Source organism: Hemicordylus capensis, chromosome 6 (genome assembly GCF_027244095.1).
Source record: "Hemicordylus capensis ecotype Gifberg chromosome 6, rHemCap1.1.pri, whole genome shotgun sequence".
NCBI lineage: Eukaryota > Metazoa > Chordata > Lepidosauria > Squamata > Cordylidae > Hemicordylus > Hemicordylus capensis.
Genome location: NC_069662.1, coordinates 90,285,792 through 90,313,412, shown reverse-complemented (window position 1 = coordinate 90,313,412; position 27,621 = coordinate 90,285,792). Strand labels below are relative to the sequence as shown.

The 27,621-nt window shown below is 40.9% G+C and overlaps 1 protein-coding gene across 1 annotated transcript in view; it reads left to right on the top strand.

The window, feature by feature from the left end:
* SEPTIN7 (septin 7) overlaps window positions 1-27,621 on the top strand; it is a 128,288-nt gene that overhangs the window by 70,359 nt on the left and 30,308 nt on the right. The window contains exons 4-6 of the mRNA XM_053264694.1: window positions 451-557; window positions 20,812-20,912; window positions 22,113-22,247. Of these exons, the coding sequence (XP_053120669.1) occupies window positions 451-557; window positions 20,812-20,912; window positions 22,113-22,247 (343 nt within the window). The remainder of the gene's footprint in view (window positions 1-450; window positions 558-20,811; window positions 20,913-22,112; window positions 22,248-27,621) is intronic.

Genomic DNA, 27,621 nt, shown 5'->3' with positions numbered 1-27,621 from the left:
GTGGTGACTCAGAGGTGGGCCTTCTCTGTAGCTGCTCCTGGCCTGTGGAATGCACTCCCTGCAGAAATCTGTAATCTGAATTCTTTATTGGCCTTCAGGAGAGTTCTCAAAACCTATCTGTTTGGCCTGGCCTTCCAGGGTTTTTAAATTGTTATAAATGGTTTTAATGCTGTAACCTGGTTTTTCAAGGTTTTTAAACTGTTTTGAATGTTTTAACAGTTACTGTTCTATGGTGTTTTACAACCTCTATTTTTAACTGCTAATTGATTTTAATTGTTTTGTTTTAATGTAAACTGCCTTGAGCCATTTTGAAAGGGCGGTATAGAAATTAAATGAATGAATAAGGTGGAGATATATCTATATCTATCCTCTGTGACTTATTCTGAAACTGGAAAGGAGGTAATAATGTTGTGGATAATTGTACTAGCATTCACTTCTCCTTTTTCACAGGTGAATCTGGATTGGGAAAATCAACACTAATCAACTCATTATTCCTGACGGACTTATATTCTCCAGAGTATCCAGGACCTTCCCATAGAATTAAAAAGACAGTACAGGTATGCATGGGAAAACATGACTTGTATGGTTTTTTATGGCAGCCTGCAAATGGAAAATTACTATCAGGAAATGAATACTCAGTTGGTTTCTTGCAAGATACATACAGTATGAAGCTACATACTGTATACATGTGTACATTGCTGCTATTCCTCTTTAGCCATTAAATAATTGCCCATCACAGCTGGAGTGCTTCTTGAACACTTTGTTCTGTTCATGGTAGCTGTGGATTTAGCTGTTCTCTTGATAGGATACCATGTATTTTGAAATGCCATTGATTTATTTGAGGGTTCCTTTAAAAAGTGCAACGTCTGCCTTGATTATGGCATTACCACACACTTTCATCTTTCACAATCTGGACTTCAGCTCTTTCAGTATGGCCACATATTCTGGTTGTGTTGATACAGTTAGCAGTGTTGCCTAAAATTGAACCTCTTGGAAAGAGTAAGAGTCTTGACTGTGTGATATTACAGCAATACTGAATCTAACAATGTGCAAGTAGCTGCACGATAGTGTTACAGAAAATCTAATGCACAGTTTCCACAAGGAGTTTGATTTATTTAGTATCAAATTCAAAACGGTAGAAATAAATGTTTGAACTAAATGGTTGTCCTAATCCAAAAGCACCATTCGTAGTAGTAATCTAGATCTTGCAAACCTTAGAGTAATTATGAATGATTTGGGGTTAACATTTCAAGGAATGTCATTTGTTTTGCTTTAGATCAGAGTGATAGCAACATTTTGTTAATGTTTTTAATGTGGCTTGAATGCAATTGTCCTAATATCTCTTGTTTAAAATGCAGATACTAGATAGTATTGCTATTTAATATTCTTCCATACTTCCCTATGAGGCAGGATTGTATAACTGGAAAATTCAGCACTTTGTTTTATTTGTACATTTGGTATCTGATGTTATGATGTCAGTTTCCTACTTCACCCTTGCATAAATCTCTCATAGCAATGTTGGGAATAAATATATGTAATAATAAATATAACTGAAACCATGCACTGCACTGTTTTAGTAAGCACAGGTTGAATTTGAGATTTTCAATTTATTCTAGAAAAAATAATTTTTTTAAAAACCAGGCCCTTGTTGTAATTTTGGGGCTGATATCTGGTTGATTTATTCTTGGGCAACCATACCCCTGAATTGAGGGGGGGGGTCTTCTTTCCCTTTAGCCCCTCCTCACCCATATCTCTCAATAGGTGATATTGAAGGAACCTCAGATTATCATCCTTCAATCCCCTCTAAAGAAATATGGAGGCAGAAGGAGGCAGGTAATATTGCATGCTTTCTGCTGTTCGGGCCCTTTCAGTAAGGTTGGCCAAGGAGCACAAAAAGTGAGAGTGTATTTAATGCAAGTCTTCAGAGCCATGTTTGTATGCAGGCCCCAGGGGTGAGAGCTGAAAGGTGCAACTTCCTCACAAATGTCCAAAGTTTCTGCTTGCTGTTACTTACTGATGGAGGAACTGAGTGGAAAGACTAACTTTTTCAAGACCAGCACTTGGTTGTACTAAATCAGGGTCTTCAAAAAGAAACTGTTAAAGCCATGGACATGCCAGCACATCGTACTTTTAGAAGCAGGTGGCCATATGACAACCAATATAAACTGTTAACAGGAAATCATCCTCCCTATTTAAAAACATGTTAAGAACATATTCTTTTATCATTTTGATGTATGTAGTAGTCTAAACATAGAGCAATTAATGGATCTGGATTGTGATCTGTTGCATTCATAAGGCATGGGTTCTGTGCCTGCACAGGGACCTCTTGGGTAGATTGACTAGCTCATTGTGACACCCACCTACCCTCTACATGCTCCGTGTTTCCATTGAAATCGGCAGTTGGAGCGACATTTTCCCAGTTTCTATTTGACCACCAAAACATCAACACCTCGTTGCTGGCTCCTCGGTTCATCTAGATTCAAGAGAGAGAAAGATAAGAAATTCATATTTATCCATATTGAACTTGGTCTGTTTTCCAACAATTCTAACATTTAACGGACTCAGTGGATTTGGTGTTTATGTGTCTTGGAGCCACGGGGTGATAGTTTTGGGGCGCACCTTTTATGGCGATGGAGACAAAGAAAACATTGTAGCACAATCCGACAGCATGCAGCATATGCTGTTCTTTCTCCAAAAAAACTTTGAAGAATTGGGCGTTGCATCTGCATGCATCACTATAGAACAAGTCGGACCCACCGGCTCCGAGGCCAAATTAGCCCTCAACATCGGGTATTGGATCAATGCCGAGCTTGGCATCAAACATGCAGAGATCTGCTGATATACAGTCTAAAACTGCTACGAAAAATCAGAGCATTCAAGACCAAAAGAGGTCCCGATAATGACTCATTGACATAAGGACAAAAAATGGAAACACTCCTCAGATGAGGAGAAGGCTTCTCCACAGAGAAAGAAGCATCAGAGCAAGTCAAAATAGGACAACACATCTTCTCCAACTATGCTACAGAGCTATAGCCTGCCTTCAACGTTGGCGGCTTCTCTGGCAACATCGAGAGGACAGCCATAGACATCGGAAATTCAACTGCTGACATCGACCATGATGGCTACGGCGTCAGTGGAGCAGGGCACCCTTTTGACAGGCTCGATGTCAACATCGATGTTGACATCAACATCAACTTGCCTTTGGTACCAACCATGATGCCAGCAGGTTTACTATGCTTGCAATTGCCATAGTACAACCCAGAAGAGTGCTTCAATTGTCTTCAGCACAAACACCGGTGCAATCCCCTTCAGCACCAACACAACAACAGCATGTGGGGAGAGGAGACTTGATTGACTTTACTTCATACCATGATCAGGATGATGGCACATCTTTGTTCCAAATACAGCAAATACTTTGCTGGCAGTGCTGAATTCAACAAACAGTACCCCTTTGGGGTCGACTTTTCAAGGCTTTTTGAGCAGTGGTGTCGATATTGAACAGGATGTTGAGGTAACAGTGTCAATACTGAAGACATCATCAATGTCACTACAGCGTATTGCTACATCAGGGACTACAATGCCTGTGTGGTTGATGTCTCCTTTACAGGTTCCCGACACTATGGCACCAAGGTCTTTTCAATTATTTACATGTACAACAGGGCCAGCTGAGGTGACGACATTGCCATCTATGGTTTGAAAGTTGCCTGTACAATATATGAGCTTTCTGGCAGCAGGGAGTGCCTAGCCACCAGGGTCGCAGGGAAATTACACGCTCTTGTGATTTTCGCCATACTCCTACTGCTGCATTGCCAGACTATGCTGAATATCAGCTATGGAAGGCACAACGGGCTTTGCAGCGCCTTCTATGGGTTGTCCCAGAAAAGCAGATACCGTAACTTCCTGCTACTAGTACTGCTACTACTGTGTCAATGGCCTATCAGACGCAAACTGTTACACCTGATCACCTGAAACAACCCAAGCAGCCTCCTGCACCACATACGAGTACTCTTGTGCCAAAGAAGAAGAAGATGACAGTGCTCCCAGAAGCTCCACCTCCAGCTGGGGATGGTGATGGTGGCAAGTAGATCCCAAAAAAGACCAGAACAAGAAACTAATGCAATATGCTGCCAAAAAATGCAAAATGTTCCTGAAAATGGGTATATTAATATAATTTGCAAGTTCTACATATTACTACACACATTTTAAAATCATACCATAAAAACATTCCTGTGCAGACAACAATATAATACAAAACCACATAAAGGAATATATAAAAATGTCCCTGAATAGTCAAAGTAGGCTCACAGTGAGCCAAAGTCCTTATGAAGTCTGAATGCCTTTCCAGCAAACAATAAGAAGCATTTTCAAAGAGTTCTTTTCAGTGGGTCATTTCCAATGGGTCAGATGCATTACGATGTATGTCTTCCTTAGTAACCCATACCTTTTATGAAACATCACTTTTATAGACTTGTGTAGACAAACAACCAAATTATATGAAAGTTGCTATGATCCCCACACAATCCCTATCCTCATCCTCCTCATCAAGTGGAAAGAATAAAACAAGCTTACCAGTTACCTTGACTCACATGTTGGTACACTGTTCTTTCTGTGTATAAGGCCCCTTTTTTCTTTTTAGAAATGATTTTATAATAGAAAGGTTAAAAAGGGAATCTTCATCAACTCAAAATGTAACCTTCTCTTACAAAGTTAAGACCATAGAGTGAGTCACACCTGTTTGAAGGATACTATGTATTTGTTCAAATTTTTAGAGAGAATTAGATTGGACGGGATGAATATTTGGTTAGTAACTATGGATGTGACATCATTGTATACTAATATTCCTCAGGAAGAGGCTATGTTGGTAATTGAAGAAGTATTGAATCAGCGGGAAGCACTGTATAATCCACCTACTGATTTTTTAATGTGACCTAGTGGAAATAGTATTGAAGGATTTTTATTTTTTTCAGTTTATGGAAACGTACTATCGGTAAATTTCAGGTACGCGATGGGTACAAGTTTGCTCCAGAATTAGCAAACCTTTTTATAGATCGCTTTAAACAGATGCATGTGATGAATAAAAATAATCCCATCAGGGAACATATATTAGTCTATAAGAGATACTTGGATGACAACTTTACAATCTGGAAAGGCATGGCCAATGAATTGTAGCTATTTGGAGTTTTTATTAACTCTGTACATAAGTCTATTAAATTTGAGATAACTTCTGATAAAGACAGTATTCACTTTCTGGATAGATTGATTACAGATGTTTATAGGAAACCTACGGATGCCAATTCTTTTTTGAAATATGATAGCCATCACCCAACCCATTTGAAAAGAAATCTTCCATATTCACAGATTATCAGACTTTGCTGTAATTGTAATACTATGTCGACTTTTGTCAGTCGGGCACACACATTGATGGGACAATTGAGAGATAGAGGATATCCGCAAAAATTATTACAACAGGCGTTTCACAAGGCTAAGAATGTAGATAGGACTCTTTTAATACCTAAAGTGAAAAATGAAGACAAATACAGAATGGTTATATCTTTAACCTTTGATACACATTCTCACTTGGTGAAGAACAGTATAGAGAAACATTGGTACCTCCTGGGAAATGTCCCAGGATGTAAGGATACTCCTATGTTCACTTACAAATGTACCCACAATTTGAAGGATATGTTGATGAACAGTACTCTGGAGATGACCACTATAGATGGATCTAGACCTAAGGGAGAACACCCCTGTGGTAGGTGCAATGTTTGTTCAAATTGCATGGAATTAGAGGAATTTCAGAATCCGCATAATGAGAGACTCTAAGATCTATGACTTCTTCACCTGTAGCAGTAAGGGGGTTATCTAGCCCTCTAAAAAATTACAAAGAAGAGAAGTGTATTGGATACACCAACTCCAAACTGTTATGCCCCATGTTCTCAATAAAGAGATTGATTGGCTGGCAACTATGCAGTAGGTTTTACATGTGTTAATTATATCGCTCTTGGTTTCCTTGCCATTGTAATTTTAGAAACCTTGTCTTTTTTTCAGTAACATGGCTGTTAATTCTATTGATGTGTATTGTATATGTGGTGATGATGGGGGGTGGTTGGTTTTTTGTTTTTAAGTATTTGATCCTTTTAAAATTTTGTTTTTAGCATGTATATTGTCAATATTGTAACTTTGTATTTATTGGGTAGATATATATTGATTTATTATGATGTAGTCCACACTTTTATACTTGTATAGGCTTTTCCCCTTTTAGTGAAAATCATAATATGGTCCCTTAAAAAAAGCAAAAACCTTTGGAGTAATGATGATGATTTGATTTACAAGGAACAGCTGGATGCCCTTGGGACTATATTTAAAAGAGGATAGCAGTGATTCACTCTGTGGCTCTTGTAACTTGGTAAGAGAAGATTACATTTTAAGTTGATGAAAACTTACTATGTAGCTTGTACATTAAATTAATATACCCATTTTCAGGTACATTCTGAACTTTTAGCATCTACATTCTTTTTTGGATCAGCAATACACCATATTTTGTGTTGTGTTTACTTTGACTTCTTGATGGTGATGGGTATTCTGCAGAGTCCACTGACATGGATTCTGATGGGGCAAGCCATCCTACAAAGCCATCCCCGGAAGTGCCGCCAAAGACATCTACTTCCCCATCAGAATAATTAAAGGCCTACCATGCCTTAATAAGAGAGAAAGCAGAGGATTTGAGAATGGACATGAAGCTGCCAGAGATGGATCTAAAAGATCCTGTTTATAATATAATTACAGCAGCTAAGACCTCGCATCTGGTCACTCTTCCTATGCTAACAGTGATCACTAAGGCGGTTCATACAGCTTGAGAGGAGCTACAGACCTCAACACCAACATCCTAGCATTTAGAGGGATTATATAGGATACAAGAGGAAGAAAATGCATTCATATTTGGTCATCTTGTCCCAAATTCAGTGCTTCTTCATTGAAGGCTGGATGCTGCCTTCTGATAAAGGAGGGAGGAAAGTAGATGTCTTGGGAAGAAAGATATATACAACTTCAAGTTTGGCTGTGAATTGCCAATTATACAGCCTGCATGCCTCAATATAATCCTTTTATATGGGACACTTTACTGCACGATTCTACTTCACAAACTCCATAGGAGTTTCAAGATTGATTTGCAGAAAGTTATGAGAAAACAACTGCTGTCACTAAGCAACAGCTTAGAGCGTTCAAGCACCTAGCAGAAAGAGTTGTGAGCCATGATGGCTGTGGAGACTTTATGCCGCCATGCATGACTGAGGACTACATCCCTACAACAGGACATGTGTGGAGAACCTGGCATTTGATGGGAAAGGACTATGTAGTGAGAGCGTGGATTCCACAATGGAATCCTTAAAGAAGTCAAAGTATACTGCCAAAACATTTATGGCATCCACATAAACTACAGCGACATCTTCCTGCTACTATCCTTATGGTCGCCAGCGACTCGTGTACAGACAGCAGGATAGACAGGATTTCTATGAAATAAAGAAATAAAGGATTTGGACAAAGAAACTAAGGCCAAAACAGGCCTCCCAAGGACAATAATAAGCAGACTCCTTGATCTGTTCAACTGTCTACTGCACAGATGACTGCCAAAGCACACAACACCTTCTTTGTGGTTGCCAACATTTCCATCAAGTTGGCATGCCATGCCCAAGCATGGCACCACATAACATCGAATCAATGGGCAGGAGAGCACCTAGGTAATTGGGGTGCCCAGACTGCCCTCACCGCAAGGCCCCCAAAACCTGCTTTTGGTGGCGTCTTGTAGCCACCCTGTGCTTGCACCTGCCCCGCCGTGATGTCATGGGCTTGTGATGATCTGTTTCAACTGTACAGGCACGCAGGAGAGCCTTGCAGTTATCAAGAGCCACTGGGTTGAACGGACAGGCCCAGCGACCACTCCGCCCGCCGGGGGGCAGGGAGGCGAGGCCTGCTCTGGCCACCCCTTGGCCATGCACATGGCGGCTTAAATTATGGGGGGGAAGAGGTACAACAGGACAGGAGCAAGCATGGGGTGGCTACAGGAGGCCTCCCAGCCATTTGGAGGGCCCCCTGGACCTTGGAAGCCATGGACAGGGGCCCCAAGGTCCAGGGGTAAGAGCGCCTCTGTCAATGGGTACTTTAAATTAACGATACTGATTACGCTATAAAGCTTTGCCTCCATTCTTGGGACTAAAGTACACCAGAGTAACTCCTACATTGTTGAAAGAAGTGCAGGTGCTTATGGAGAAGCAGGCAATCACCCCTGTGCGGTGGATGGAGGGACTGATCGGATGTTACTTCCGTTATTTTCAAATCCCAAAGATGGGTGGGGGAATTCAGGCAATCATGGACCTTCAGGGTCTCAGCTGCTTTGTGTGGGCATGCAAGGTCAGAACGATGACTTTGCAAGCGATACTGCCTCTCCTGTGCAAGGAGGTGAGGGTAGCAATGTTATATTCTAAGGATGTGTATTTACAGTGGGAAAAGCAGTGTTCCAATATACTGTCCTTCCCTTTGGATTATGAACAGCCCTGCATGTGTTCCCAAAAGTCATGGCTGCAGTAGTGGCATACTTATGGATGGAAGGTGTTGTGGTTTTCCCGTTTTTAGATGACTGGCTGCTGGTAAGCGACGACAAAGAAAGACTACATTCGCAGATCCACTATGTGTTGTAGCTGTTGTGGGATCTCAGCATCAACATCAACTGGAAGAAGTCTAATTTGGAACCACAGAAATGCATAGGTTATATTGGAGCAATACTGGATGTGCAATTAAAAGGGCATTCTTATCAACAACACGCTATCAGCAGATCAGGGACATGATACATTGTTTCACCAAGACTCCAGTACAGTCCGCAGAAAGTCTCCAGTGGTTAATGGGGTGGATGGCATCCTACAATGTCACGGTGCATTACATGCATTTGCTTGTGAGGCCTCTGCAGAACTGGTACTTCAGAAACTTCCGCCCAAATGTCGACAGCCAGAAAAAAGTTGCTGACGGTCCCACAGATGATACTGTACTGTCCCCGCTGGTGGATGGTGGAGACCAATCTGTTGGAAGGATTTCCATTCAAGCCTTTAACCCCCACACAGTGGGTAACGACAGATGCTTCCCTGCTGGGATGGCCCATTGTGCCAAGCATAAGATGCAAGGGCAGTGGATGATACAACAGACTCATCGTCACATAAAATACTTGGAATAAATCAAGTCAAGTCACCTTTATTATGGTCACAGACCAGCATAAAATTACATGAAGGTAATACTAGAGAAAAGTTGCATGTTGATAGAGGTGATTGCAAATACGAAGACAGATATTGTGAAAAGGCTAGAATTAAGTATAAAAAGAAACAAGCTGCAATATACTAAGAAATTAAAACCGCTAAGAATATTATTTCCATAATAAAATGCACAGAAAAGATAAAAAGGGGAATTTCGTAATATACCCTGTTTCCCTGAAAGTAAGACCTACCCCGAACGTAAGACCTAGCAGTAATTTCTGATGTACCGGTAATTGCCCTAGTGCATTTTGGGGGGCTAAAATTAATATAAGACACTGTCTTATTTTCGGGGAAAGTAGCTGGAAATGATTACATATGTGGTAAAAAGCTAGAATTAAAATTAAGAATAGTTAAAACTAAAATGGTTACCATAAATTGGAGTATTACTAAAAATACTAAAGTTACACTACATTAATAAAATATTATGTACTGCCATAGCTCAATTAATATAATACATAGAGTATGGAGGCGAGTGTTATCAAGAATAAGATTAGGGGAGCCCATCATCATCCTTTGCCGGATGCCAATCGCAGCCGCACAGAACTTGGAAATGATCTTTTGGGGTGGGGGGTTAGAGTCAGATAGCAGCAATTAAGTATAGAAGTGACTGGTACGACCCGGAAACTTGTTCAGCAGTGGAGAAATAAGGGCGGCACAAATGTCTCTGTAGAACACGCAGTATAGAAGGACATGCTCAGTGGTTTCAATTTGTTCTGAGCCGCTGGGGCATAATCGCTCTGCGTACGGGATCTTTCTGTAGCGACCCTCTATTACTGCTGATGGGAGACCACGGCAGTGGGCCAGAGTGAACGCCCTTCTATGGTTTGGGGCCTCCAGTTGAGAGAGGTATGTTGCAGGAGAGGCCATATATCTAAGCTCCTCACTTATACAAAATTTTTGGACACTTCTGAGATCCGCTTGGCGCTCAATGTCTGTGATGCGCTGTTTGATAATAGCTTTTGCCTGATCGTAGCCCATGTTGATCAGGGACAGAGGGGCAAGGCCCAGGGTAGCTAATTTCATCTGAATTGCCTGAGCCCATATAGAATGGTAATTGTCATGAAGGGTTAGAGGGGCAAGACCAATTGGACTGAGGGATAGTTTAAGCCAATAGGAGAGAGTGGTCACCCACACCCTAGCCTCAGTCTTGATCAGGCCTGTCTGCAGGCATAATGTAGCATTGGAGACTCATCCTGGTACATGCAGTGCTGCCCTGAGGAACTCGGATTGTACCCATTCCAAAGTCACAATATTGGGGAAAGGGCCCAATTGAGCACCATAGAGTAGTTGAGTTAATGACTTGGTTTGGAACAGCTCAAGAGCTACAAGGACATCTTGGCCTCTTCTTGTGCGCATAAATTGAAGAATAGTGGAGGAGCTTCTCTGAGCATTTAAGGCCACATGATCTCCGTGGGCATACTTGGAACTGATGGCTGTGTTTATGGCACTGAAAGCGTTCGAGCCGCTGCTCAGGAACAGAGTGGTGCAGTTCCAATTGGACAACATGACAGCCATTGCGTATCTAAACAGACAGGGCAGAACAGTTTCCTGTTCATCTGTGCCTTAAGTATACAGATTTGGGAATGGTACATCTGCCATGGAGTGTACCGTCTAGCCATACACATAAGAGGTGTGGACAATATATTGACGGACAACCTCAGTTGCTCGAAACAACTCAACCAACACCATGAATGGGGTTTGGGGTTTTTAAAAAATCACTGTAATTGTTTGTTGTTTTAAAATGTTTAAAATGTTTAAAATTGTTAATTGTTATATTGTTTTTTAATTTGTTTTAGCTCTTTATTGTTTTAGTGGTGTGTTTTAATTGTAAACCGCCCTGAGCCATTTTGGAAGGGCGGTATACAAATCAAATCAATAAATAATAAATAAATATGGGAGATCAACAGAGTTTGTCTGCTGTGGGTTTTCAGCCTATGGGGACAACCTGCTGTGGACTTGTTTGTGACTGCAACAAACAACAAAAAGTGTCAGAGATACTGCTAACATGCAGGAGATACACTTCAACTTCAGTGGGACAAAAGCCTCCTATATCTGTTTCTGCCACAGCCATTAATCAATCGTGTGCTAGCACAGATCATGAGGGACAACTCTACCTGCATACTGGTGACACCGTGGTGGCCACAGCATCCATGGTTTGCACCACTTCTCAAACTCTGAAGGAAAAGTTTCCACAGGTTCCCTCTTTAGCTGGACCTTCTAGTACAGAACGGCGGAAAGTTGCAGCACCCAGATGTAAAGACTGTGGATGACTGCATGGAGAATTGGATTCTAAGAAATTTTTTACTAAATAATCGAAAGTTGTCAATAAGAAAGAATTCTAGGTGCAGAGATTTGCAATCTATGCACGTAATCATGGTTATCTTCCTAGGAAGGCCACTCTGGCGCAGGTATTGTATTATTGTACATTACATCTTTGAAGCTTAGTGGCTTTGCAAATGTGTCTTTTTAAGTGCATCTAGCTGCAATATCGTCAAAGCATAAAGGGTGGGATGGGTCAACAATATTCTCCCATCCAGACTGCAAGAAATTTTTGAAGGGAGTGAACAATCTATATCCTCCAACAAGGAAACCAATGGAGTTTGTCCTTGGTTTGTCATCCTTAACTGAGGCCCTTTTTGAGCCAATGAGGAAGGCTTCTCTCAAATTGGTCAGTTTAAAAACAGCATTCCTTATTGCCATCACTACTGCCGGGCGAGTGAGTTGACAGCATTTCATATAGATGTCCCTTATACTCAATTCTATCCACATAAGGTGGTTATGAGACTGGAGCCAAACTTCTGTCCTAAGATAGTGACGGAGTTTCATTTAAATCAAGATATTATTCTACCTACCTTCTTTCAAAAACTGCAAATGCCATTAGAAAAGGTGCTGTACTCCTTGGATGTCCGTCATTCTCTGTTATACTATTTGGAAGAAACAAGAGTGAATAGGAAACAAAGAAACATTTTGTAACTTACAACAGAAAAGGCAAGGGTCAATCAGTCTCCAGACAGAGCCTAGCATATTGGTTGGTGGAGCTGCTTGTGCAAACATACAAGCAGCAGGGTGTGGACCATGTACTATAAGAGCACATTCAATGAGAGCATACACTCAGCAACACATCTGTTGGGGATTAAGATGGCAGATATTTGTGCAGCTGCGACATGGTCTTCTCAACAGCCGTTTGTAAAACATTATGCCAATAATCTGCAAATGGCAGAGCAGGCCGGATTTGGGAGGAGCATACCTTGGAGGGTGTTGCCATAGGCTTCTGGGTCTACTGTGCCCTCAACCTTGTTTAGAAGCTGGGTAATCACCCTCCTTATTAATGCAACTGATCACGATCCAGATAAACGGGTTGCTCACCTGTAACTGATGATCTGGTAGTGATCCGTTGTATTCATAAGACCCTCCCAAACCTCCCCGCTGCAGTAATATAATTTTTAAAAAAACTTACCAGGCATGCTCACAGGAAGATCATTAGGAAATGGTGGTCTGCAAAAAACTGGGGAAATGGTGCCCCCAACTCCCGATTTCAACAGAAGCACAGAGCACATGCAGGGCAGAGTGAGTGTCACGAGGAGCTAGTCAATCTACCTGTGAGGTCCCTGCGCAAGCACGGAACCCATTCCTTATTAATTAAACAGATCCCTACCAGATCATCAGTTACAGGTGAGCAACCTGTTTTTTCTTGTAATTGTAAGTTGTAACTAATAAAGGCTGCATACAGACATAACTTTATCAGCAGGCCTGTTGTAAATGGAAGAGACTATACTTCTATATGTGTTCAGCCTTGTTGCCTTAATTAACAAAGCAGCAAAACTGAAGTGTAGATTTTTAGTTCCAACAAGCATGCCTTAACATACAAATTCTTGAGTTTGGGTGGAATTGGCTTCTCAGCACAGAACTGGGCTCTGGGGAACCTGGACTCTAGCAGAAGTCAGATTTTCATAGCACTGATTGACTCTTGTGTTAGTCAAAACCAATTTTCTTGCCTCTCTGAACAGTTCTTAGTGTGTGTCTAAATCATTGTAAACTCCCCTTATGAAAGTTCCTCAAGCCTCTGAACGAGTGTTTGGTTGGATTAACATTCCAGATACTTGAAGGAGGGAACCCAAAGTGGACTGCCCCTCCCTTGATGCTTCAGGTGGGATAATGAGAAGCAGCTGGGGATTTGATCCACAGGCTGTATGTTGATTTTATTGTTGCTTGAATTCTTGTTGTAAGCAACATTAGACACCTTTTTATTAGGATAGAAAGGTGAAATATAAATGTCTTTATAGGAGTAAAGGCAGTGGGGAAGAGTTCATCCACAGCCAAAAGCCCCCACATCCACTCCTGTTCATGGTGTGTCTGTATGCATACAGACATTCTGTTTAAATCTAGCCCAGTCTCTGAATGGATCACCTAATGGTGCAGCAGGGAAATGACTTGATTAGCAAGCCAGAGGTTGCCGGTTCAGATCCCTGCTGGTACTTATCAGGCAGCAGCAATATAGGAAGATGCTGAAAGGCATCACCTCATACTGCATGGGAGATGGCAATGGTACAGCCCTCCTATGTTCTACCAAAGACAACCACAGGGCTCTGTGGTCACCAGGAGTGACACCGACTCAATGGCACACTTTACCTTTAGCCTCTGAATATAGCCCTAAAAGAAACCATTTTCAGCAACCAGGTATTCTCATTCAGAGTTCCTGCAGCAGTTTTGTGTGTTGCATGCAATGCTAAGGGTATTTAGAAACCCTAAAAAGGCCAGATGTTGGACTGAATATTGGCCATGCATTAGTTGCTTTATTAATTTCCAGACAATAAATGGATATTAAGTTGGAATTAGTAACTATTGGGTATATGTTTTTGAAAAGTGTTTGAAGTACTTTCCCCCCATTGAGGCAAGTGATATGCAGAAGCTTTTATCACTTCATACTTCCAAACGTGATTGAATAAACATAACTCCCTCCTCTAAAGCAAATCAAACCCCAAAGTTAATTCATAGCAAAGAATTCAGCATGCTCCTTTATGTAAACCATATACTTTGAAATAGCATTTTTAAAAAAGGGGTCACTTAAAGAATCTGTTATTTTTTTAGGAAATAACTGAAAAGACAAGGAAACTGTAGTTTTCCAGAATCTGGCATAATACTGTGAACTTGATCTGTATGACCTACTCAAGTTCAGACCATGGGAAAGTAACAGTTTGGAATATATTTAAGGGTTTTTTAAAAAAAAAAATTCCAGGATTGGAGCTAATTTATTTCCTGAATCCTTGGGGAATACTCCTAAAACTAGATAGGATTCATTTTGGTTCTTTATGGAGATTGACAATAGTTTATAGTTGTTTTCTGGATCTCTTCCAAATGACACTGCTTTCTGAGAATTTGACCATGTATGGATACACAAATCCTTAAAGTTAACAAAGAAAAAAATGAAACTGACCAAGAGGAATGTTCTTGGTGTTGAACTCTAGTTTGAACTTTATACTGGATATTGTGATAAGACATTGGAAAGAAAAGATCTTGACATTATTTCTGATACTTGAAGAATAAATGCCTGCTATATGAAGGAGTGCTTCAAAGACCTATGAATTACAGGTATCTATGTTTGTCAAAGGGCCGCTTCTTAGGCTATAGTTTCAAAGTTTTATGTGTGTGTATGATCAAAATATCTATAAGATATAGCATGTGTATTCCCCCTGCTTTGCAGACATTTGTAAGACTGGAATGATACACTGGCCATAGTTCAACACAGGAAGGCACACCAAAAACTGCTGATTTCAAGAGGCATAAGCTAGTTTTATAGTATATTGTATTGTGATCTCTGTGTAGGAAACTAATGCACAAATTGACCATAAGCATGCCCCAGGGAAGGGACACCAGTTGGCCATGGTGACTGTTGATGGGACCTCTTGCTACCTGTGTGGAAAGGACCTTTTTTGCATTAGTGTCTGAAAGCTAGCTTTCTTACAATTGCTTTCTTACAATTTAATCTTTTGAAAAGTATATATAGTGTGTTCCGAATGATAAAAAGTGATCCTAAAAGTGTGAGAATTTGTTATTGTCCAGAACTGATAAGGAAGCTGACAGAATCTGTTAATTTTTAAATAAAATAACTGAGAAGACACACACACAGCAGAGTTGCTTTTTAGGGTAGATAGAAAATTGGGATTTGTATCAATTTCCCTTCTATCCTAGTAACCCAGGGGATTGGAGCACAATTGGAGGCAGGGGATAGAAAATTTTATGTAGTCATTTTTAATGGAAACAGTGCACTTTTTTTTTTTTTTAACAAATACATGGCTTCACAACATAAACTAGTAATTTATTCATGAAATGGCAATCAAATTGGGCAATTCCAAAGTTGTAATTAACTTTATTCAAGTGGCTAATCTCGGGGGTAGGCATGCACACATGTAAGGGAAGTGATAGATAAAATAATCTTTATTTCAGTCATTGACCAGAAAACCATTAAGGACAATTCAGGAAATACAATCAAGTTACTATATTAACTATTAGATAAATTTAAAATAATAATAATAAGAAGGTATACTAAAATATCTGACCAGCTGCATTATATGTATTCAGATCCAAAAAGGGTGCTAATAATTAACTATTTGATAATCTCTAATCAACTTTTACTAGCAATAAAACAATATTAAGCAACATTATACGACCTGGCTTCAGTTTGTTCCGCTAAAAGAATAGTTAAGTAGAATTTATCAGTAGAGCCTGGATAAGAATTAATTTCAGGAGAAATAAGCTTGTGACGGATATCGCAATAGAATTGACAGTACAAGATAATGTGTGCTGTAGTTTCAATCTCCCCAGAACCGCAAGGACAAACACATTCTTCAAATGGGGTTCCGTGATATCTTTGCTCTATCACTGCCATACGCAAAGCATTACAGTAGGCCAGGCATTCCCAAACTGCGGCCCTCCAGATGTTGCTGAACTACAACTCCCAGCATCCCTAGACACAATTTTTTGTGGCTGGGTATGCTGGAAGTTGTAGTTCAGCAACATCTGGAGGGCCGCAGTTTGGGGATGCCTGCAGTAGGCCAATGTTAAAGGCTCTGCAATACTTAGCAACTGTTATCTGTGTCAGGTAATTAGCAGGGGGAAAGCTTGTGATCTGATCCCCCCCCCAAAAAAAACCCCATTGGCTGGTATGGCACACTGGTTGATTTGTCTCTCCATATCATAGATTCTTTCTCTTAACTTAAATCTAGCAGTTTCATGGCCCAGGGTTAGTATAACATGGAGTGAACCCATAATAGCAAAGCCTTTCTTTCCTCCAATCCTTTTTCCAACCTTGAATGGTATAAGTCTTTCAGTACCAATGGAGCTAGACCAATAGGTCTAAAAATGAGCTTGAGCCAGAATTCAAAAATGGAGATCCACGCTCTAGCCTCTAATTTGAGCATTCCTTCTTCCAAATGAAGAACCACCGTAAGGACACAGCTAGGAACCGGGAATATGTTTTTTTTAAGGAAATTTGATTATACTGCTTCTAATTTATTAAAGTTGGTATATTTACCCAGCTGAACTCCGTAGAGCAGGCTTTCCCAACCTGCGACCCTCCAGATGTTGCTGAACTACAATTCCCATCACCCCCAGCTACAACTTATTGTGGCTGGGATGATGGGAATTGTAATTCAGCAACATCTGGAGGGCCGCAGGTTGGGGAAGCCTGCTGTAGAGTAATTGCACTCAAGCCTTGGCCTCAAACAATTTAATGGCCACAAGAATATAGTGAGCACCTCTAGAGCGGTAGTAAGATTGAATCATATGTGCGCTCTTCTTCCCATCCTGTATGGTATAATCTCTGTGCGCGGATCTTGAACCAGAAGCCTGAAAAATTACCCCAAGGTATTTGAATTGCCTAACCTGTTTGATTTGAAACCCATTTAATATCCAATTATAATTCAGGGGGCATTGCACAAACACCATAATCTTTGTTTTACTGTAATTAATTTCTAAGGAATTTTCCTTGCAGTAAATAGCTAAGGAGCACAAGGCTCTTCTTAGTCCTATTTGCGTTTGCAAGAGAATAACAGCATCGTCCACATACAGAAGGATTGCAAGGTTCTTGTCTGCTTATTTGGTGGGATAGTGGGCTAATTTAGTTAGATGGGGAGCAAGAGAATTAATATAAAGATTGAACAACAGAGGGGCCAATATACGGCCTTGTCTTACTCCCCTGTAAGTTTGAATTTCTTTTGTAAGATGACCACGAGCACTACAATGGACTCTTATTTGGGAATTTTCATGAAGTTTTATGATCAAACACAGTAACCGACGATCATTTGTAGAGTTGGAAAGCCTATCCCAAAGTTTCTCTCTAGAAATCAAATCAAAAGCTGCCCTAAAGTCCACAAATGCTGCAAACAAGGCAGAGCCCGAATTAGAGGAGTATTCCTTACCATATGTTGGAGAATTAATGCAGGGTCCAGCACAGAACGTCTAGCATGAAAACCAAATTGTTCTTCAGTCAAGATGTTATCTTTCTCACACCAGTCCAGCAGTTTACTGTACAAATGCCTAGCATACAGCTTGACTATAACATTGAGCAGACTGATAGGTCTATAGTTTTCTGGGAGTTTCCTATCACCTTTCTTATAGATTGGAATTATTACTGCTACCCCCCAATCCTTTGGAACTTGGGCCGTCTTATCAATATATGTATATAATGAAGCCAAAATTGGGGTCCACCATGCTAAATTGTTCTTGATTACTTCAGCTGTTATATGGTCGCTTCCTGGGGCTTTGCCAAGTTTTAACTGTGCGATAAGGGCATCTATTTCAGCGCAGGACACAGGCGGCCATTCAGGCAGGTGATCCATGTCTTCAGATAGAATTATACCTAAATCATCTCTTTTTTAAAAAACAACTGGCAAAAATAATTTTCCCAAGCCGACGGAGGGATTATGCAATCTGGACATGATAAACCTTGAAAAGGGTGGAGAGCAATCATTTGCCAGAACAGCGAAGGGTTTTTAGATTTCGCAACTATTATTAATTGATGCTAATCAGCTCTCATGGCTTCTCTTTATTTTTCAACAACTGCTTATATTGCTTTTTCTATACTAAGACATTTCAAAGGGAAGAAAGCGAAGGAAAATGCCTATATGTGTGATAAACAGAAATAAGCTTTTCTTTTGGTATTGCTACATTCTCTATCAAACATTTCTTAGAGTGTTTAATGTGTTTATTCTCAGGGATTTAGTTCAAGTCAGAACAGGCTGAAGTGCCTGTACAATATCATTATAGTAATCTAAAATACCCCTTTCTAGCTCGTTAGTTAATATTGCTGAGTGAAGGCACTGATCCAACCCGAATACCCTGGGAGACAGTGCATTTGACCAAAAGTGGCTGCACCTCCAGTTCAGATAATGGAGTATATAACGGTTCGGTATAAGTTGGTTTACCAGGGAAATTTAGGTGTAACTCTCTGGGGAAATGGGGAAATGAACGCTCTCAAGACAGCTGATTATTTTAAATCTCACAAGGCATGTAAGAAGAACAGAAGAAATTGCCATATAATCAATCGTAGAAAAATGGGAACCAGACCAATAGGTGCACTCAGCTGGATGATCTTCAGTAATTAATTGTCGGACAATTAGTGCAGGGGGAAGTTCCTGGTCAGGTGGAAAACACTTAAATTTAGTAAATAACATTTTGTCATCACTTCCAAGTCTAGCATTGAAGTCCCCAGCAGTTATAATATAGGCATGAGGATAGGAGCATTGCAACTCTTCTATATATGCCTTGAGTTTATACCATATTATCTTAATTTGGGAACTCTTGACGAATAGGTGGAATATAAACATTAATGAATAGCAGGGACATGGAATTAAACTTAAGCAGCAAGGCCATAGCAAGTGGTTAATCTCGGGAGTAGGCATGCGCACATGTAAGGGAAGTGTATGCTGTTGAGTTGTCTATATGTTGTTATACCTTAAAATATTTACTAGTACAGTATTCATTATGAATTGCTGCTCTGGGATAAGCAGTGAACCAAAAATATAATCAGATTTTGAGGCATTTTGCTTTGTCTTTATGGTGTAGTCTGGAGACCATCATGTTGCTGTTCCTGAAGAATTTGCTAATTTTTGCCCACATAAGCTCATGGAAAGATCTCTGTGTGCTGTAGGATTTTTTTATGTTTCTGGAAAAACATATTTCACTATTTCCATACATCAAACTGCTAAGTTCCCTACAAGTTAAATATGTGCAGACGTGCATAAGAGCTGCAGAAAAGAGTAAAGTCCTAGCTGCTGGTCTACATGCCTGTTCTAGAGCATAAAGCAGACTGCTGGTTCAGGGAACTCTCTCTGTGAGGAGATTCTTAACTTGAAGCTTCCCCAAATAGCTGGTTCTGCCCCACCCCCCTCAATTAAAAGCAAGGCCTGTTGTGCCTCCCAGGAATTTGGGAGGAGCACTTGTACAATGAGAGTGAAGGAAGTGGATGGAGAGTTCTATGGCACAAATTTAATTTAGAGGGATTTGAAAACCAAATGACTTCACTTTCGGTTTATAGAAAAGAGGTGTGTCCAGTGAAACTATAAGTTTCCATTGAACACTGCTTCTCTGACATTTAATGCAGTTTGTCATTGCTTGAAGAATCTCACAGACTGCTTCAGTTTTTCTTGTCAAAGCATTAGGAGTGCATATGAGTGTGCTCTGCCTTGGTGCAGAATTCTTATCTTTAACACAGTCCAAATTTTATGGTGGGGTGTGTGTGTGTGTGTGTGTGTGTGTGTGTGTGTGTGTGTACTGTATAAGTTAAATTAAACATGCATTTTTTCTTATTTGTATAATTCTGGTTTCGCTAACCATGGTGAAGAGGCAAGGAGCTATCCAGTGCACTGAAGCCTTACTGTCCAATCACTGAAAGTTGTTCATCAATTCTTCTAGTTTCCAAGTTTCACAAGGCATTGCCCATATGTTTTCTTTGGTTGTGTACATATTCTTGAATTTTTTAATGAAAGCTGAGATTCTCAGAAAAAAAATGAATTCTGTACCACACTCTGTGTTCTGCACTTGTGCAAAACTCTGGCATACACAAAGTCCAGTGTATAATTACCAGAATAGTGTGTGTTACAGGATGAGCAAGCAAACAGAATCTTGAGCACTGTTTTCATTGGGGGGAAAGGAAGTTTCTGGTTTACATATTTGAAGATAAGCATGGAAGTTTCTGATCAATGTTTGGTGAAATTTTGGAAGAATGACATGCGGGGGCTGAGCTGGATTTTTTCTGTCCACGGGTTAGGGTTTAGTTTTGTGCTTCTTCCTATGACTAGCAGAAGCAAACTATGCAACAGTGGTGTATAAATATATATTTAAAATTGCTCTTAAACATTCTTTCCAGTCCCTAAAAATGCTCTCTGTACCCATTTCATAGGAAGGAACTATGGTTATTTCACTCAGGACATGGTGCTCACTGTTTGGAGTAGTTTTCACTTAGAGAAAGATTGTTTCTATGTTTCAAGTACTGGAAGTATATCATCTCTTTCTGCAGGTTGAACAGTCTAAAGTTCTAATTAAGGAAGGTGGTGTTCAGCTGCTACTAACAATAGTTGACACACCGGGATTTGGCGATGCAGTGGATAATAGCAATTGGTAAGCGACTTCTAATATTACAGGTTGGTGGCTACTGCATTAACTCAGAATGTTCACATTTCTTTAAAGTGAAATTTAATTGTTCATCTATAAGTTTACTGGTCTGGTTAAAATGTTGTTTAGTTTATTGCTGATTAGCTCTGAAATAAACCTCTTTGGCTGTTCACTAGACAAAATGCCAAGAATCTGACCATAATTACATTTTTTGATGTCACAAGATGTAGTTGCCTGACAAAGCCTGTAAAGAATATTCCTTTGGTTGACTTAATAGTTCATTCATGCTATTACAGTGGATGATTGTCTAAAGAATATTTATTGAACTCCAAGTCTGCTGTCTTAAGTTAGTTTCTGTATCAGAACTAAGAATTACTGAAAGCTGCTAACAACCCTTTTGAGGACAGTTCACAAGAGCTTCACATCTGAATTGTCCTACAGCCTTGTCAGTAACTTTGGGGGAGGTGTCTTGTTTCCTCCCCTCCGCTCTATTTGCATCACTGGATTCTTATGGCTCTTACTACTGCTCATGTCTGGCCCTCTTGCCTCAGTTATGCACTTGGCCTTTCCTTTGCCCTTATTGCAGCTGCTGCTGTTGCATTTCTTTTCAGAGGAATACAGCTCAGCTTTCTCCCTCTAGACTTTAAAGGGCCAGAACTCCTTTAAAAGTTGTTATGATTTATTAACATTTCTTACATTTATATACTGCCCAGAACTTGTGTCTCTTTTGAGTTGAGGGGGGTGGGAGGAATTCTTGTTCAGCCATTAGAATTGCTCTGCATTCCTCTGGCTAGAAAAAGTAGGAGTACAGTACCACCTGCAATAAAGGAAAGGGAAAGGTACTGCATGTGATGATGGTGGAAGCCAGTGTCTTTAGCCGCTTGGCTGCTCACTTGGGGCCAGTTGCTACTCAGCCCCACAATGAGTAGCAAATTTGGATGCCTGCTTGTTGATGGCAAACAAGCAAGCTGAATTCAAATGTTGATCTTTAATCTAGCCATCTACAGTTCTGAAAAGGTATTAGTTAAAAGTAAGAACACAGTTAGTTCTAGATGATAATATATCCTCATTAATCATGCTTGTGAAGAATATATTGGTAGTATTTATATGCAGATACCATTAAGTACTGCTAAACAACTTGCTGTGATGCAGTAGATGGAATGCGTAAAATGACAGTTCTTAACAGTTTGTTTATGCATATTTTAGCTGGCAGCCAGTTATTGACTACATTGACAGTAAGTTTGAAGACTATCTCAATGCAGAATCACGTGTGAACAGACGTCAGATGCCAGACAACAGGGTGCAGTGTTGCTTATACTTCATTGCTCCTTCAGGACATGGGTCAGTAGCAAATGCAACTTATTTTCTATACTCTAACCTTTAAATCTTCTCCAAACATAGACATATAAGTCTACTTGATCAGATTTCTCAGTATTGGGGCTGCAAGGCAGGTCTAATTGCCTAAGTAACATGACTTCTTGTCACACATTAACAAAGATATATTCTACTAAATCAGTGTAGCAAGAAGCAGTATTACACATAAGATGTTCGTAATGCTTAATGGACTTAGTGGTTCACCTACTTGTGTGATGGAGGTTTTCTCAAAAGAGCCATTACTTTTCTGTTAAACTTAAAAGGAAGGAGTGGAAACTAGTTAAAACCTACATACTGAATTTCTCGGTGCTTTATACAGACTACTATACAGTCGTCCCTTGCCAATCACGGATTTCCCAATCACGGATTTGAGTATTCATGACTGGAAAATTGTGACTGCCCTCACAAACTGTTTTTGTGATTTCTGGGGGTCAGAAAGCAATTTGTGGGGGTTCGAGGGATCTGTTTTTCTTTCTTTTACTGCTGCCACTGTGCAGTGCTGGAACACTAGGAATAGCAGCAAGAGATCTGCCAGACTCCCAGACGTTCGTGTGCTGGAGGTGGTAGGAGGTCAGGTGCTGGAGGTGGTGAAAGAGCTCCTTACTCGGGCCTGCCTTCCTCCCAAATGCAACAGATTGGGCCGATTTCTTGCACGCACCTGATCTGTAGCATTTGGGAGGAAGGTGGTCCCGAGTAAGGAGCTCTTTCACCACCTCCAGCACCTGACCACCTGCAGCTTCCGACCATTTGGGAGGCAGGCAGAGCTCTCGCCGCTGCCCCTGCTGTGCCACTACTGCACAGCGGCAACGGTAAACATAAGAAAAAGATAACTTTCGGAGACGGGGGGTTTTTTTTGGTTGTGATTCCCCTAACCCCCTGTTTCCCATTCATCACAATGTCACCCCAATCACAAGGTTTTCCCAGAACAGAATCCTCACGGTTGGCAAGGGACGACTGTACACTCTTTTTCTCTGCCCTTTTGTCTCGCCTCTGATTTGGTAAGAAGGAAAAAAAGGTCATTAGTTGAAGTTAGTTATATAGGCAGTGTAGAAGATAGTCATTTGTCTACCTGGAGAGAGTTACTAATAGCAATAGAAATGCATGGCTGTTCTGTTGATGCCATGTTTTTAACCCCAACTTGGAAGGGTTACTAACAAGTTCTACTCATGTACACCACATAGTAGTGTGTAAATAATTGTGTGTATTGCTTCTTTCATGCTTGGGTATAACTGTTTAAACAGGACATAAGCTCAAAGGTTACATTGAACTTTTCTGCCACTATTATCTGTACAGGTCACATAAGAGGTCAGCTTAGCAGGAACCTTATTTACTTTTGGTCCAGCTTTCCATGTTGGTCTCAGTATTGTTAATACCTTACATTTAAAGGTCTAGATTGTGATATTTGGAGCTCAAAATGATGGCTTCTGATCCTGAATCCAGCACTACTGTCCTGAAGTTGGTGGCAGGAAGCTGACCTCGACGGGTGATTCATAAATACATTCCTAAGTCATGGGGCCTGCCAACCGTCTTTCTTAAGCCTCATCTGGATTCTGTTTCATTCAGCTTTCCTGCTTCCAGTTCCCAAACCAGAGCTAGACAGAGTGAGTGTAGAGTCTGCTGGGTCAGTGTCTGAAGAAAGCAAGAGCTGTCATCAGGATTGAAAGCAAGTGATTGACTGAAAGTTTGGTTGTTAAAGACTTATTGATTCTTGTCATTCAACAGATTTTTTTTTTTTTAAATTACTGGATTGTAGCTTATCTGCAGATTATGAACAATTGTTTATTTTATTATAAGACTCTTCTGTTTTCTTAACCCGGAGTTTTATAATGATGCAGTGGTTTAGGTTTAATAAAGGAAATTACTTTACCTGATGTGTTTGGCATTTTAATAGGCTGTTTGGTTTCCCCTTTGCTCCCCCGCCCCCACATTTTTACAATTTAAATTAGAACTTCCCTTTTGAAGGCGAAGAAGTATCATAAGAAGTGAATCTGGCTCAGCATTCTAAGCAACTTTGCCAAATAGTCTTGCTGGAGACAATGTCAAAAGGGCAGCTTCAAACCATTTTCCAGCTGAGGTTGTATTGTGTGTCCAGTTCTGTTTTGAGGTTTAGCTAGTCTTAACTAGATACAAAGCCTCTCCAGAGTAAAAATACTGGCTAAAGCCAGGAATGCAAGGTGACCACATGCTCTATGGTGTAAAAGAATGGGGGAGAATAGTTGGGACAGTTTCTCATATTCTTGTTGCTTATTTTTAAGTGAGGCTGCCAGGGGGGAACTTTCTTAGCAGAAACTAACATACTGCTTCAAGAGCAAGGAGTATTAAGAGAAATGACTGAGGGTGGAGAGCAGTTTTCCTTCACATTGGGACAGCAGGCTGAAGGCTGCATATGGTTTTGCATCATATGTCCATAGCATGTATACGTAGCCCACACATTAAAACTTTGTGCACACCAGAGAGCCAACAATTAGTTAAATGAACATATGAAGCTGAAAAATCAGAGTTCAGAATTGCTTGACTTAGCTATTGAAAACTATTTAGGATGCTCCACAGAAAAACAGTTTTAAAAAACAACCTTTTTAATCTGGAGCTAGCACCAAATCCTTTGTGTCATATTAACCATGGAATCAAGAAATTGAATCACATTTGCAAGAGCCAATTCCTTATATGTTAACAGATGCACATGTTGATTTTTAAGGCCATAACTTCCCACAGATAAAAGGTTGGATTTTTTGCTGCTCTCACGTAAATTTACATGAAACCATCTATTTTAACTTGATAATTAGTACAGAAGCATAACATCTGTAACCACCAAAAACAAATGGAATAAGGAATACTAGCCGACCCCTCACAGAGCATCTGTGTGCTCTTTGGGGATGGTGGTTACCTCTCCCCCGCCTTCTGCCCCAGTCTCTGCTTCTGAGCCCAGCCACCTCCCCACTGCCACTTCTGCCCCCACCACTTTCTCCCCCCCCCCGGGCCTTGCCTCCACGGCCGGGCCAGGCCCACCACCTCTGGACTCCACACCTGGGCCGCCGCTGCGGCAACCAATCCTCTTGGGTGCGCCTCAGCCAATCAGGCGCGTCCGCAACTCAGCCAATCAGCTGGGCTCTGGGACACACATTCCAAAGCACACCCAGGAGAATTAATATAATAGAAGATTCTAGGGGTGTGCACGGAACTGCCACATTGCGGTCTGGCACTGGGGTGGGGGGGTAGCTTTAAGAGTGGTGGGAGGGTTTACTTACCCCTCCCGCCGCTTTCCCGCTCTGGCGCCGTAATCTTCAAAGTAATTGGGGCGGCAGGATACCTCCCTGCCGCCCCTTCCCCGCTGCTGTCTGCAAACCTCCCAGGAGTGCTTTGCGCGCGCGGGCAAAGCACTCCTGGGAGGTTTGCAGACAGCAACGGGGAAGGGGCGGCAAGGAGGTATCCTGCCGCCCCAATTACTTTTAAGATTACGGCGCCAGAGCGGGGAAAGCGGCGGGAGGGGTAAGTAAACCCTCCTGCCGCTCTTAAAGGTACCCCCCGAACCGGACCGCCCAGGTCCAGACCGCCCCGGACCGGTCCGGAGGCTATTTCAATGGTCTCCGGTCCGGTCCCATCCCTAGAAGATTCCTCTCCTCTACAATCAAGAACTTCTTCCAACCAGTAACAGTTGCATTCCAACTGACCTTAACCATCACAGCCGCCGCCTTCTCATCTGCATATGGAATCCCCACTGCCCAATCAGGTGCTTCTAGTTGCAACCTCTGTCAGCCAATCGCCTTCTTTCTACCACGTCCCCACGCATGGCCCGTCTTGGAGAATTAATAATATAGATTTTAGGTGAGGCAAACTGTATATATAAAAGCCTTAGGTTGGGCTTTAGCCTAATGGGATTTCTGAATTGGGCTTCTTCCTGCAAACGCCATTTTGTTGTTTGCAGTCCATTTTTAATTTAGAAAACCATTTATAATTATAATTTATAAACCTGTAGAATATAATGCAGCATTCGTATATAGTGAAAGCGGGAAACACTCTTCAGTAGCTAGTTCCCAAACTGCTCAAGATTTTGTAGCCATCACTTTAAGTGTCACCTGGAAACAATAGCTGGTACTTCAAATTAGTTAACATGCTTTTGGAAAGCAGTGTAGCTAGAACACGTGCTGACACTAGCTTGAGGTTTCAGCTGTGCAAGTATGCAAGGGATCTATCTCTCTCTATCTCTGAATCTATGCTTTGCTCTTCCCTTTCCTGTTTGGAAGAGAGGTTGGATTCAGCTCCCCTAAACACATGTGGCAGTGTCAAAACAGCCAGTGCTGATCACCCAATTGACCAGGAGAAGAGTACGTGCAAGTCTACTTTTGCATGTACACTGCCCTCTTGAGCATATTTTAGCAGCTGAAAGCATAAATATGTCTGAAATGACACTGCTTACTCACAGATGAAAAGGATATTGATCTGTAAGCCTGGAGTTCAAATATTTGTTCTCTAATAGGGCCTTGCTTCTGCAACCAGAATTACTTGTGATTACTTATTCATTTTTAAGATGGTTGCATTTGGAGCTCAAACTAAATATTTTAGCAATTAGAGAGCTTGGTCACGTTATCTAATTTAGCATATATCCCTTATGAAACTACTGATTCCTGATTTTAGAATAAAATGAGCATCAATAATGCTGCTTCAGTTTATGGTAGCAGGTTTCTGAGAAGCAGAGATTAAGCAGTAGGGCATTCACTTTAAATAATTGTAGATGGCTTTAAGTAACTGTGAATTTCTTTCAAATCACATTAACCCCAGTGGATCAGGCCAAGGACTCTACTAGTCCCACATCCTGTTTTTCTGCAGTGACCAGCCGTACGTTTTCAGGAAGCCCATTAGCAGGATATGATCTGTTGTCCACTAATTTAGTTAACCACTGCTCGCTCCTGATTTCCGATCATTTATTAATGTTAAATAGTACTGTACAAATCCTTGAGTCCCCACTGCTTACTTACAAGTGAAAACGACTCACTTATTCCCACCCCCACCCTTGTTCTCTAGTAAGTTACAAATACATAAGAGGATCTTCCATCCCCCAACTTCTAAGTTTACTCGGAAATCTTTGGTGAGGGTTTTTATCAAAAGCTTTTTGAACATCAGAGTATAGTTCTACCAAATCATTTCTAAATCAGACTTGCCTTTTCAAGATAAATGCTATTTTTCCCCCTCAGCAATGCTTGTTCTTTTAAATATGTAATAATGTGTTTCATTAATTTACATAGGACAGAAGTTAGGTTAACAGGCTGTAACTTCCTTACTCCCTCTGGTTCCCTTTTTAGCCTACTTTCCAGTAGGCTTATGAGATCACCCGGTATTCTGTTTG